Raw genomic sequence first — 12,013 nt, 5'->3', positions numbered from 1 at the left:
GCACTCTCGCAAAACAAAATGTGAAAGGTAACCAGACTACTTTGTCTTGCCAACGGCTGTTCAATAATAAACTTAAACAACAAAATAATAACAGTTTCAGCGGAAACATGTGCGTATTATTAACCAGGTGAAATAATTTTAAATAAGATTAAAATTGCATCATGTATATATAACTGTATAAGCTTTATTATTTTTTAGTTAAAATGAATTTTTGTTTGGAAATACCTAGTTTTCTAAAACACGGTACATGAAACAGTTGATTGGAGCTGTAGTCTGGTACCCAAGATTGCATGTATACATACACAATAGACCTTATGCATTGACGTCATCCAGCCGCCATCTTTGAGGTCAAACGGTGACGAAACAATCAAAACGCACATAGATTGACCATGGAGGTAGAATTAGACCTCCATAGACCTTTTCGCAAATACTGGGGCGCGCGCGTAAAGCTTGGAATTAGGTGCATTGTGGTCTAGCTGGTAGCAAAATTGGATTCATATCTATCCCACAATGCACCTCATTCAACAGTCTGCGCTTGCGCATTGGTATTTGCGATAAGGTCTATGGATTGACCAATGAACAATCTCCTTTTGACCTCAATGCGGGGGCGCCGTACTGAAATGACGTCATGTGCATAAGGTCTATAAACAGTCACTGAAGAACAGGATTGTGAAAACTGTCTAAATATGGAAGTCAAAGAAGAAGAAGAAGAAGAAGAAGGTGAAGAACTGAAAGTAGTTTCAACGTGGAGCGCCCGTCGAAAAGATGAGCATTTCCACATGGCAGCTAGTTGCGATCCTCCGGCTCCGCCGTCGGCAGGATCAGCAGCAGCAAAAGACTTTCGACGACGTTTTCTCGTGACATCATCCAAACCGATCAACCCATTGACATTGTTGTCAGCACCACGCAAGTTTGGAAATGCTTTAGGTATGCATTACTGTCGTCAGTGACAGTCCAGTGGGGTGTCGCAAATTTCAATATTGGAAAGAGCTTTTAAAATGCTTTTATAAGGTGGTATAATACTACAGTACAATAACTACCTTTTGTTGAAAAAATTATTAAATATTTAAAGGAAAGGAGGTTTTTAGTATAAAAAAGAAGAAACGGCTCTCACTGGAGGAGTACACCAAAAAAACAAAATAATTTGTTTTTATTAGATAGGAGTTCACCGTTCCATCAGTTACATCCTCGGTACTCCTAGAACTATTTTGGTTTTGTCCGCTATCGTCTCCCATTAGCGGACGAAACTGAAATAGTTCTAGGAGTACATCCTCGGGTGCTCCATCCTCCCGACGGTAGACTTTGCAGACTGCAGGGTGACGTGGCTCACCCTGGGTTTTTCTTTGTCTTGGACACAAGTATCACTATCTTGAAGTGGAACACCCTGCTCATAACAACACTGTGCTCTCAATGTTTTGATCAAGACACTTCACATTTACTTTAAAGCAGTTTGCTAAGAGTATTAAACTTACAGCTTTAATTCATCTTTTCAATATTGTTGTCCCTCAGTAGTAAAAAGGAATCTCGAAGAGAAACCGTCTTCCAGCAGTGCGAGTAAGGAAAGCTCTTCATCAAAAGAACCAATTACCACAAAGAAGCTGAAATTGGAAAGTAAAGAGGAGAAGTTACCAAAACGCAAACCCCTTAAGATCTGCAGAGTGAAGGAACGGACTAGAATCGGGTTAGCTGCAGCTACTCTCGAAGAATTACGAACTAAGATTCAAGCCAAGTTTCCCTCACCCAGGGACTTCAAGATTGTATTGGAAGAGGACTGCACAAGAATTGATGATGAAGATTATTTTAAGACTTTACCGGATAACACTGTCCTAATGGTTGTGACTGAAGGTGAACAGTGGACACGAGGTACTTATAAACTATGAAGTCTTGTCGAATGAGTAGTCAAAGCAATAAATAGGTTTTACATTAGACCCAGTTACTGGGGCGCTGAACTTGGTGTAAGTGATTTAGATCAAATGTCAAGGTACAGCACATGGCATTTTTATGGTTCAGGTTTAAGTGGTCAATTTTATTTTCAATTTTTCAGCATCTAGTTCCTTGGAAGAAGAGTTCAGCACGGGCTATGTTGAAGTTGATGGTAAAATGACCCAGGAAGAAACGTCTCGGAGACTGGCTAAAGTCGCAGGAAGAATCGCTGAAAATCCTGCAATTTTGGCATTTCTACCCAAGGTTGATTTAGAGGTATGCATACTTACTGCATTGATCAATAACTAGGAGTTGGACATTTGCAATGTGAAGAGACAATCAATTTGTTTGCAGAGACGCCATGAAATAATTGCTTTCTATATGCCCTCCATATTCTTCAATTTTTTCACAATCAGATGAGAACATTTCTTTGGAGTCTTGGTATGGGTATGAACTTTATAAAATAATAAAGACATTTGTAACACACCTAATGCAAAAGCCTCTAAAGAAAACGGTAAAATATACAATAAGTGAAAGATAGCAGATTACAAAATGCAAAGAAAGACTTTTCCAAAGAATTGGAGCAGGGGTTGAGAAAATGATCTTTGACCAATGAGTGAGCTCAATTGGAAGTAATCAATTTAAATTTTGAGGATTGCTCATTATATATTTCCTATCTTTAATTCAATCACCAGATCATGGCTGATGCAGACCTAAATGAACTCCAAGTCCTACTTTATCAGACAAAAGACAAAGCTGAATTTATTCAAGATGCATGCGAGAGACGTCTGTCGGACATGATTGCATCAGATGAAGCCATTGAGCTCCTGAAACTTTATCATCGTGTGAAGACAACAAAGGGCGAAACTCTTTCGCAGTCGGAGGAGGGCGGATCTCTTTCGAAGATGGAGGAGGGCAGATCTCTTTCGCAGACAGAGGAGGGCAGATCTCTTTCGAAGACGGAGGAGGGCGGATCTCTTTCACAGACGGAGGAGGGCGGATCTCTTTCGAAGACGGAGGAGGGCAGATCTCTTTCGAAGACAGAGGAGAGCAGACTTCCCAAAAGAGTTACAAGATCAACCAGAAAGAAGGCAAAATTTACTTTTTAAAAGTACTAGAGAGACATTGTTCTAATGTACAGTCAACTCTTGTTATAACAAAGTCGCTTAGACTGGTCTTATTACTTTTTTTTTAACGGATTTCTGTTATAAAAAGGTAATTTGGATAAGACTCTTAAGAGGACATCAAAACAAAGAAACACAAAGCAGAAATGAGATTTGGGACTTCAGACTGTTCTCTTTATAAGCAGTGCTCTTTATATTTGCTCAAGTGTATAGTATAATGGTTTAGTGTGTACTTTGAGAGTTTGTTTTTAATGGGATACACATTGTTCATGATTGCCCTAAATTCCAAATAAATTGCTATTTCCTTGTTTAAAGGCAGTGGACACTATTGGTAATCGTCAAAGACTAGCCTTCACAGTTGGTGTATCTCAACATATGCATAAAATAACAAACCTGTGAAAATTTGAGCTCAATCGGTCATCAAACTTGCGAGATAAGAATGAAAGAAAAAACACCCTTATCACACGAAGTTGTGTGCGTTTAGACGGTTGATTTTAAGACCTCAAGTTCTAAACTTGAGGTATCGAAATCAAATTCGTGGAAAATTACTTCTTTCTCAAAAACTATGGTACTTCAGAGGGAGCCCTTTCTCACAATGTTTTATACCATCAACCTCTCCCCATTACTCGTCACCAAAAAAGGTTTTATGCTAATAATTATTTTGAGTAATTACCAATAGTGTCCACTGCCTTTAATTTAACCAAAATCATACAAAAACAATATTGGTGCCAGAGTTGATATTACAGTAAAGGAAATGCACCAATGGATAGATTGTTGCACACAGAGAAAAAGAACATGATCCAAATATAGATAAATAAATGTATTTAAGCTTTTATATTGCCAATGTTGTATAGGGGCACTGTTGTCATGGTCACAGCAGTAGGCCAGTGGCCGTACATCATAAAGCGTGACATCATTTGTGCAGTAACTAAAGAGATCATTATTCAATATACAAGCCCAGGCCTACTGTGATCATGACCACAGTAAATCCAAATTCACAAAAACAACAGAACTTTGAAAATATGTATAGATTAGCAAAACGTAGAGGTGATCAACTAAAATGAGTCAGTTTTTGTATTAAGTGTACACAAACATTTTTTTATAGAATCAATATTTTTGTATATTTAAAAAATGCTAGTTTGCTGTAAATATTCCTATTTTGTGTTATACAGATTTGACACTAAAAAGCACTACAAACAATAAAGTCAGAATAAAGTTTGTTTTTAGTTCATTTTGTGTACATATATTTACATCATAGTCCACACCCTCCTCTTCTGATTCAACAATCTATAGACACAACATTTCATATATTAATCTAGACCCATTTTCATAGAGCTGCTTAAGCAAAAAAAGTAGCTGAGCAAAAACAAATTCTTAGAGAAAGCAAATATTTGAAAAATTTGTGTTTTATTATTTCAACAAGTGTAATCAAATGAGGCTTTGACAATGACTGATTTGTATACAGGGAATAAGACATAGTGATTGGACCTTTATAATGCTGTCGCCATCTTGGTCACATTCCCAATATATCGTAACAGTAATGGATGCTGATATTAATTGTACAAAAAGGAACCAGTCCATTTTGCTTTCTAGTCTCAGTTTGGCTGCATAGGTTTGAGTGGTAGACGAGGTCAAGATGGCTCCACAATGATAGAGGTCTATGGGTCTAAAAGCCTTTGGGCTAAACCCTTTGCAATAATGTATTGTTACTCTTTGGCTAAGGTGTCTGGCATTGAGAAACATTGACCTTTCAACTTTCATAGTCTGGTTCTCCAGCTTGCAGTCGACCTATGACATCTGATAGCATCTGGTTGCACATTGCAGCATAGGGGTTCATCTGGACGACCTGTGACCTTGCAAAGGTACTACCCAGGCAGGCAGCTTTCTTGAAATCTTCTAAGGCATCCTCATTATTTCCTTCCAGTCTTCTGATGAGGCCTCGTTGTGTGTAAGCCTGGCAGGCAGCCTTGCCTCGTCCATTGCTCAGCTCAATGGCATGGTTCAAATCTTCAAGAGCTCCTAATGGAGGGGGAGGGGTAATAGGAAATGTATAACTTATCTTGACTAAATTGACTCATTAGGAAATCTTAGGTGAATATACAATTGGTAAATAGTTTCTGTATTTATACAATACATCTAAAGGGAAGGTACATGTTTGGTAATTACTCAAAACAAATATTAACTTAAAAACTGAGCAGCATGATCTATATGATTTCATCAAAACTTACAACTACTATGCAATGTTTTTTATCATTGGTTACCTCATTTGATTACATTTTTCAGAGGTTTAGTTGGAATGTTTTTTTTTTGCAAATATGAATGACTTTCTCCCTCCATTTTTAGTTTTAAAATATCATGCAGGACAGAATTCAGTATTTTGTTTACAAACCGATTATATCCCCCCTTAGACGTAAGGCTTGCGCTCTGTTGTTGTAGCATGACGCCCTCTCTGGTGAGACTAGTACAGCTTTATTGAAGAAGTCTATGGCTGAATTCATATCACCAGCTTCTGCCTTGTGTACTCCTTGAAGCTCTAAATCTCTAGACTCTCGGACTTCTTCACTTTCATCATTTTCTGATCAAGAAAAAGGAAGATGAAATAAATGGCGGCCATAGAATTATGTTTACAAAACTCAAGGCTAAAGAGAGATCCTTTACAGAAATAGAAATTTATATAAGATTATAACATAATGAAGCAGGAGCTAAAATGGCTAAATCTAACTTAAAGGAACACGTTGCCTTGGATCGGTCGAGTTGGTCTTTGAAAAGCGTTTGTAACCGTTTGTTATGAAATGCATATGGTTCGAAATATATTGTAAAAGTAAAATACAATGATCCACACAAACACGCCTCAAAACTGCACGGTTTTCCTTTTACATCGTCGACTAACACGGTCGGCCATTTATGGGAGTCAAATTTTTGACTCCCATAAATGGCCGACCGTCTTAGTTCGCACAGTAAAATGAAAACCACGCAATTTCGAAGCAAATTTGTGTGGGTCATTGTATTCTACTTTTAAAACATCTTTCCAACCATGTGCATTTTAAAACAAACGGTTATAGACGCTTTTTATAGACCAACTCGTCCGATCTAAGGCAACGTGTTCCTTTAAAGTAATTTTTAGCTAGCTACAGATTAAGACTAGAAATTACAATGTTACTCAACAATAAGTAAGAGGAAAAACAGAAAAATTTCAAATATTCAAAATGAATAAGCAATGATTCTGAAACTACAACTATTAGCCAGTGAGTATTTTACTGACCTCCATGAGGGCGCTATTTAAGATCTTGATATAAGCAAGATAACGTAACTCTCCTCTCAACTTAACAAGAGGAGGGTTACTTTAATGCAACTACATGTATATTGAGTTATATAAAATGGAGTTGGGACGCTGAATATTAACAGTTTCAATGACAATAGAGTGCCATGATGATGTACCAGCATCATGTATGTAGCTTACTCTTGCTTTAAGCACATGTACCAGCACATTTTTGAAAGAAAAGAAAATTGCAAAAAAAAAGCTGCAGTGAAGCATGGAGGAAGGAAATACCATAAAATCAAAATGCGCTGTTAGTGTTCTCCTTTAACAATTTTGTTGACATCTTTGGTCGAACTAGAGTAGTGAACTAGTGAACTGCCGATTTGGCTATGATTTCTAACGTAAACACCCAGCCAAAAAAAACTTACACAAAATTACAAAAGACTATTAAAAACAAGCAAATGTGGAGAAAAATTTACTTTTTCACTTATATTTTTATTAATAGTTTTGTGCATTTCCCTCCTCTATTGTCCTCCAGAGTCTGTGGTTGTTATTTTGCAAAGAAAAGCAATCTCATGACATTGGATCAGAATAAGAAAAATACAATTATTGTAGGCCTAGGTTAATAAATTATAGGCCTAATTTTAAATGGTATTGTAAAAAATAAAACAAGTGAAAAAGAAATTAAGGATTTTGTAAAATAAACTTGTGTTTATAGTGGGTATATTTACAACACATCCTCAATTGTAAACTTTGTAACAATTAAGCCCATGGTGGGCTTCATTTATTAAACCAGAAACAATAGAAAGTGGTTTCTTTGCCCATCCATTTGCACATGTCCAGTATTGAAATGAATTGCCTTGGGTTGGATTGGAATGTAAAAAACATTTCTTTTATTTAATTCATGTGAAAAGTCCGAAAATGTAAAAATTCCCAAAGAAATAATAAAACATGATTTACCAGGTGTTTCATCAACAACTCCGTGGGGAACTTCACCACCTGACGGTAACAGAGGATTGAAAATAGCGTCTAAAACCGCTTCATCATTCGGCCGTTCTTGTTGTCTGTCGGCCATGTTGCATGTTGTTGTCGTTTTCTCTGAATTAAAAAAAAGTGTACTACGCTACTGCTGGGAGCCAGACTTCCATTCCCAAAACAAACTAAACGGCTGTTTGCTGTTTCGGATATTACTGTTACAAGTAGCTTCCTAAAAGTAACATAAAAACATCAAAAACAAATCAAAAAGGGTTTTTGGAAAGTGAGAGAGAAATACAAAATCCATCTTACAACAACAAAATCAAATTTAAAGCGTCAAATGAATTTTATACCCATTTAGTTTTCAGCTTAATTTCTTCAAACAGTAAACAGTAGTCAGAATATGCAGACATTGTAGTCTGGTTCCTCTCTAAACCGTTTCACTGTTTTCGTCCATGCAAACTCAATCGCAAGATTCTTTCTCCTTTCATTTTTGCTGTTCCTCAACAACGAAAGCAAAAACTGTGAGTGTGATGGAGAAAAATGGTGAAAATTCAGACGATTATGTGTGGGAAAGCTGGGAAGAAATGGAAGATAGTGGGGTAAGAAATACTTTTTTATGGTTGGTAAATCAATAATTTTCTTGAATTGACACAAACCTGACACAAAGTTTTAGTTAAAACATTATATTTTATTGTCATTTCAATTTCATTGAACTGGAGCTGCCGATTTTTCACCTCGATCCAGTCAGTATTTAAACACATCATTCAACTTTTAAGACTAAACGTTAACTTACTTGTGACGTTTTGTGTTCCTCCAGAATAACTTGGCTAACATTGGGTTGACCTCTCTTGTCTACTCCATGGAGGCTTGACATATCACTGACCCTGTTTCTGTCTGTACGGTTTGCTTAGGGGGCGGGGCTGGTGGGGGGGGGGGGGGTCAATTGCATACTGGTGAAGAAAACACTATGGTCAGAGCATTTCAGAGTCGATTAAATACCTTAAAAGTAAGTAAAATAACTTTAAGAGTTGTGCCTTCTGGCTGGTTGAGTTTTTCAGTCTAGCAGAAAGATTTTGATGCCAATTGAAATGATGTTTTTTAAATTAAGACAATTTCAAACAAACAAAAACCTTTTTTAGAGTCTATGTATGAGTGGGAGACTCCTGAAGGGGAAAACAGCCTGGTTGAAGATAAACATCTTTATAGTTCAAGAGTCCATTCTTTCCAATGTTTTACCACCGGTTACCATGGTTACCTTGCAGGCATTGGAGGAGCGTCTCGAGAAGGACTTAAAGTCTCGTCAAAAGATGACAACAGAAGAAGACGGCCCAGCAGCAGGAAGTCAGTCACTGGGTCGAATTGTTCTCCAAGAAGACTCGTCCAGGACGTCTTACCAACCACAGCTGAAGATCCTCAAGAGACCTATGGGGTCAGATGCAGACGCTGGTGATGCAGGGAAGAGCACGAAGCAAGATTCTGTGGTGTGTGTCTTTTCCCGTCTCAATCACAAGCCTAAGGACCTTGTCTTATGAGGCAGTTTACAGACAGCCAGTTCCAGGCAATCTCATAGAAGAGAATATCCATTCACATTTGGATGTTGAATGTTCACATTATTTTTTGGGAAAAGGACAACTGACTATTGAGTTAACACATCATCAGTTCCATTCAGAATCAGCCACAACTTAGTGGGGAACTTAGGGGGAATTCTTAGTCATTATTGAGTAGTCACTTTTCCGTAATTATTGAACGAAAGTTGTTTTTATTTCAAGGCCAAGACGAAATCCTTGGCAGAGAGAGAAGCGGAGTATGCAGCAGCTCGCATGAGAATAATGGGATCAGCATCAAGCAGTTATCCAGATGAAGGTCAAAGGTAAACTTAGAGCTAAATCCTCTTAGTTCTCATTTTATTGTGAGCTCTCTATTTTCAACCCTTACACCGTGTCCTTTGTAATGCTATAAGTTGCAACCCTCGATAGTAGTTACTTTAGTTCCATGAAGTCTTTTCTGTCTGACTTAAATAATCGGGAGGTCTTTGGTTAAACTTCCACTCCAGAAGTATTTCTTTGTTCAAACCCAAATCATTAAAAGTTAAACCAGTGTACTTTTGTTTGCCAGTTTATTATTTGGTGATAAAAGCAACACAGGAATAAGTTGTTGTTTGTTCTTTGTTCCTGCAGCAAGCAAGCAGTGGGCCAAGCCAAGTCATCCAGTAAGAATGATGGAGAATCAACACAGAGCAAGGGGAAAAGGTAGCACATGGTGACTACAGACTGCTATGGTTAAATCAAAGTTAGGTTCAAAATTTTGTTTGACTTAATTCCAGTATTTTGGAGGCATGATGCAAACAGCTGCCAATCAATGCAAACTTTCAAAAAAGTTGCTTACTGAAATGGCGTCCAGTGCACATTATATTTCAGACCAAGTTCCCACCTCGTGGGTCCCATTTCTTGGAATTGTTTAGCAGAAAATATTGCCAAGCTTATATTGACAGTGTACCAATGACCAACAATATGAACAGCAAAGTATTTTGGCTGGAAACCTGTTTCGTTAAAGGGATGCTGCAGTGAATTAAAATAAAACAGTTAATTTTGCTGTCATTTATTTCTGATATATGTATTGAACATCAATAAAATGTGTTTTGTTTTTTCCCGACATATCTCACTTTCGTAATTAGCGAATAAGTCATGCCCCCCCCTTTTGTGGATTGTTACCGCCCCCCCTACCATCGACGTCACGTCGGGAATTCAAACATATCGTCGGCAAAAAGAGTCTGGTCCCTAACTAAACGCGCCTAGGTACCAGGCCACACAATGCACACGTCTCTATATCCACACAGCCAGGGGGCCCGATGGCTCGATTCCCGACATGACGTCACATGAAGGCTCCCTTTTAGGGGCGGGGTGGGTTCCCATAATCTCTTGAAAACCACTTTTAAAATACTTGCGCATTAAATAAAAAAATTAAAAAAATATTTCAGGTTTAAAAAGTCATGTTTAATCATTTAAATTAAAAACAAAACCCACTGCAGCCACCCTTTAAGTAACTGGTTTCCATGCTAAGCCAATTTTTTGCTAAGAAGAATCTTTGAATCTATTCATTGTTAAATATTCTTACATCCCTTCAGAATCCGAGAAGTATCCTCTAAATGACAATTAACAGGCTACGAGTAACACAGAGGCCCTGTACACCATGAACTCTGTTTCTTTTGGCCTTGGTGCCCCTTCAAATGTTTCCGTTAGACTCTCAGATTGTCTAATGGAAGTGCTCTTTACAAATTCCCTTCCCAAAGGTGCGATTATAGGCCTGAATTGTCCGTTGATCTGCTCGCACATTGGGTTGTACAGTATTTTTAAGTGTATTCTTATTTTTTAGTGCTAACCATGTTTTTGTTTTAATTTATTGCATATGAAAGATTTTAATTTAGTGTACATAAGTTTTAATGCGAAAAACAATAAAATGTGTCATAGCTTACAAAGAACTCTTGTTTCGCTTAAAATCTTCTACTGTGTGTTTTTCACTCTCGTCAGTCAACAATGGCTAGATTTCTTGCTTTTAGTATTAGTCTGGAAATGTAAGTCTTTTTAACTCTGGTGCCGTTTCATGGCCGAGTGGTTAAGAGCACTGCCAGATTCAAGCTGTGGTGTTTGGTCAGAAGAGTGTGGGTTTGAGTTCTGGTTGTGGAAGCAAGACACTTAACCATGACTGCTTCGTAAAGTTTGGGAGGTAGTGCTTTCTACTGGATACCCAAGCCTTTGTCCATATGGACTGTATGAAAAATTAATAATAGCCCACACCTTGAAGTGGCCTTCAGGCCTTGTGTGTCTGGCGACTTGCATAAAAAACTCTCAAGTCTTTGTGGCAGTAGTTCCGTACCTGCAAGGTTATGTTTACAAATTTACTGATGGAGCCAATCCTGTCGCCCAAAATAAAAAAGACATATGGTTGGTAAGACAATTTGAGTTCTATCATTAATTTCAATATAAAACATAACGGGAAAGAATAAAAAGCCAAAGGTTGTGATTTAACCGATTCATTTAATTTCACTACCAGAATTTCAAATTCTGTATCATATCAATAAATTAATTTAAAATTTAAGCACATTTTTCATTACTGTTTTTGAGTTTTGATAATTTCAAAGATGTTGTACTGTACATCATGAAATATTATGCTATTTATAGCCAGGATTATTAGTTTGTCCTGAGCTCTGTAAAATAGTTTATACATTTTGAATAAATAAATATACAATTAAAAAAAAAAGGTCAGGTAGAATTTGTTTTCACAAACGATGAAACAATGTTTTTTAATAAGACACTACGTGACAGAAGACCAGACAAATAAAGCAGTTCCCAACAACTTTGTGAATAAATCCTTTAGGTATGATATTGAGGACCATCTTTTTAGATACCATGGTCCCCCCCCCACAAAAAGAAAGTTCACATACTTTAAAAAACTATTTTCCACTTGTGCATAAGTACACCACCCCCCCCCCACAAAAAAAAAAGAAAATTCCTCTATAGAATTTTGGTGAGATAACCAACATATTGAGACAAATGTAGCAGTTCCAGAAATGTTTGTGAATACGTGTAGATACTTCTTCAGGTATGATATTGAACAAAAATAAGGACCATCCGTATACGCTATACCATGGCGCCCCCCCCTCCCCACGAACAAAATTAAATAAAAATGTTCCCTACTTTAAAACACTCTCTACCTCTTGTAATTACTTACG

General features: G+C 37.4%; 3 protein-coding genes across 4 annotated transcripts; 2 read left to right on the top strand and 1 right to left on the bottom strand.

Annotated features, from left to right (window-relative positions):
* The first annotated feature begins 635 nt into the window (after positions 1-635).
* LOC139950837 (uncharacterized) lies at positions 636-3,075 on the top strand. 2 transcript variants are annotated; one of them, XM_071949666.1, is made up of 4 exons: positions 636-927; positions 1,513-1,863; positions 2,045-2,199; positions 2,619-3,075. In XM_071949666.1, exons 1-4 carry the CDS (start codon positions 687-689, stop codon positions 3,030-3,032), a joined length of 1,161 nt encoding a protein of 386 aa, XP_071805767.1. In that variant the 5' UTR covers positions 636-686; the 3' UTR covers positions 3,033-3,075. The 2 variants fall into 2 exon arrangements, with proteins under 2 accessions (XP_071805767.1, XP_071805766.1); XM_071949665.1 differs by having other exon boundaries at positions 1,510-1,863.
* Positions 3,076-4,758: 1,683 nt separating this feature from the next.
* On the bottom strand, positions 4,759-8,177 carry LOC139950839 (tetratricopeptide repeat protein 36 homolog). The gene is made up of 4 exons (XM_071949667.1): positions 8,078-8,177; positions 7,267-7,513; positions 5,437-5,622; positions 4,759-5,066 (listed from the first exon to the last, which is right to left on the bottom strand). Exons 2-4 carry the CDS (start codon positions 7,379-7,381, stop codon positions 4,798-4,800), a joined length of 570 nt encoding a protein of 189 aa, XP_071805768.1. The 5' UTR covers positions 7,382-7,513; positions 8,078-8,177; the 3' UTR covers positions 4,759-4,797.
* LOC139950840 (SUZ RNA-binding domain-containing-like) lies at positions 7,707-11,762 on the top strand. The gene is made up of 4 exons (XM_071949668.1): positions 7,707-7,883; positions 8,547-8,765; positions 9,054-9,154; positions 9,462-11,762. The coding sequence occupies exons 1-4, from the start codon at positions 7,737-7,739 to the stop codon at positions 9,535-9,537; spliced, it is 543 nt and encodes a 180-aa protein (XP_071805769.1). The 5' UTR covers positions 7,707-7,736; the 3' UTR covers positions 9,538-11,762.
* The last annotated feature ends 251 nt before the right edge of the window (positions 11,763-12,013 follow it).

Source organism: Asterias amurensis, chromosome 18 (genome assembly GCF_032118995.1).
Source record: "Asterias amurensis chromosome 18, ASM3211899v1".
Lineage (NCBI taxonomy): Eukaryota > Metazoa > Echinodermata > Asteroidea > Forcipulatida > Asteriidae > Asterias > Asterias amurensis.
Note: the sequence above shows the minus strand (reverse complement) of the source record. Positions and strands in the feature narration are given on the sequence as shown.

What these genes read in the sequence shown, in the direction of transcription:
- LOC139950837 (XM_071949665.1), top strand. Translation starts at nt 687, where the DNA reads ATGGAAGTCAAAGAAGAAGAAGAAGAAGAAGAAGGTGAAGAACTGAAA. An exon ending in CAAGTTTGGAAATGCTTTAG is followed by an intron (nt 928 to 1,509) that starts GTATGCATTACT and finishes GTTGTCCCTCAG; the next exon opens with TAGTAAAAAGGAATCTCGAA. An exon ending in AGGTGAACAGTGGACACGAG is followed by an intron (nt 1,864 to 2,044) that starts GTACTTATAAAC and finishes TCAATTTTTCAG; the next exon opens with CATCTAGTTCCTTGGAAGAA.
- LOC139950839 (XM_071949667.1), bottom strand. Translation starts at nt 7,381, where the DNA reads ATGGCCGACAGACAACAAGAACGGCCGAATGATGAAGCGGTTTTAGAC. An exon ending in AGTTGTTGATGAAACACCTG is followed by an intron (nt 5,623 to 7,266) that starts GTAAATCATGTT and finishes TTTCTTGATCAG; the next exon opens with AAAATGATGAAAGTGAAGAA. An exon ending in TCTAAGGGGGGATATAATCG is followed by an intron (nt 5,067 to 5,436) that starts GTTTGTAAACAA and finishes CCCCTCCATTAG; the next exon opens with GAGCTCTTGAAGATTTGAAC.
- LOC139950840 (XM_071949668.1), top strand. Translation starts at nt 7,737, where the DNA reads ATGCAAACTCAATCGCAAGATTCTTTCTCCTTTCATTTTTGCTGTTCC. An exon ending in AAGAAATGGAAGATAGTGGG is followed by an intron (nt 7,884 to 8,546) that starts GTAAGAAATACT and finishes GTTACCTTGCAG; the next exon opens with GCATTGGAGGAGCGTCTCGA. An exon ending in GCACGAAGCAAGATTCTGTG is followed by an intron (nt 8,766 to 9,053) that starts GTGTGTGTCTTT and finishes TTTTATTTCAAG; the next exon opens with GCCAAGACGAAATCCTTGGC.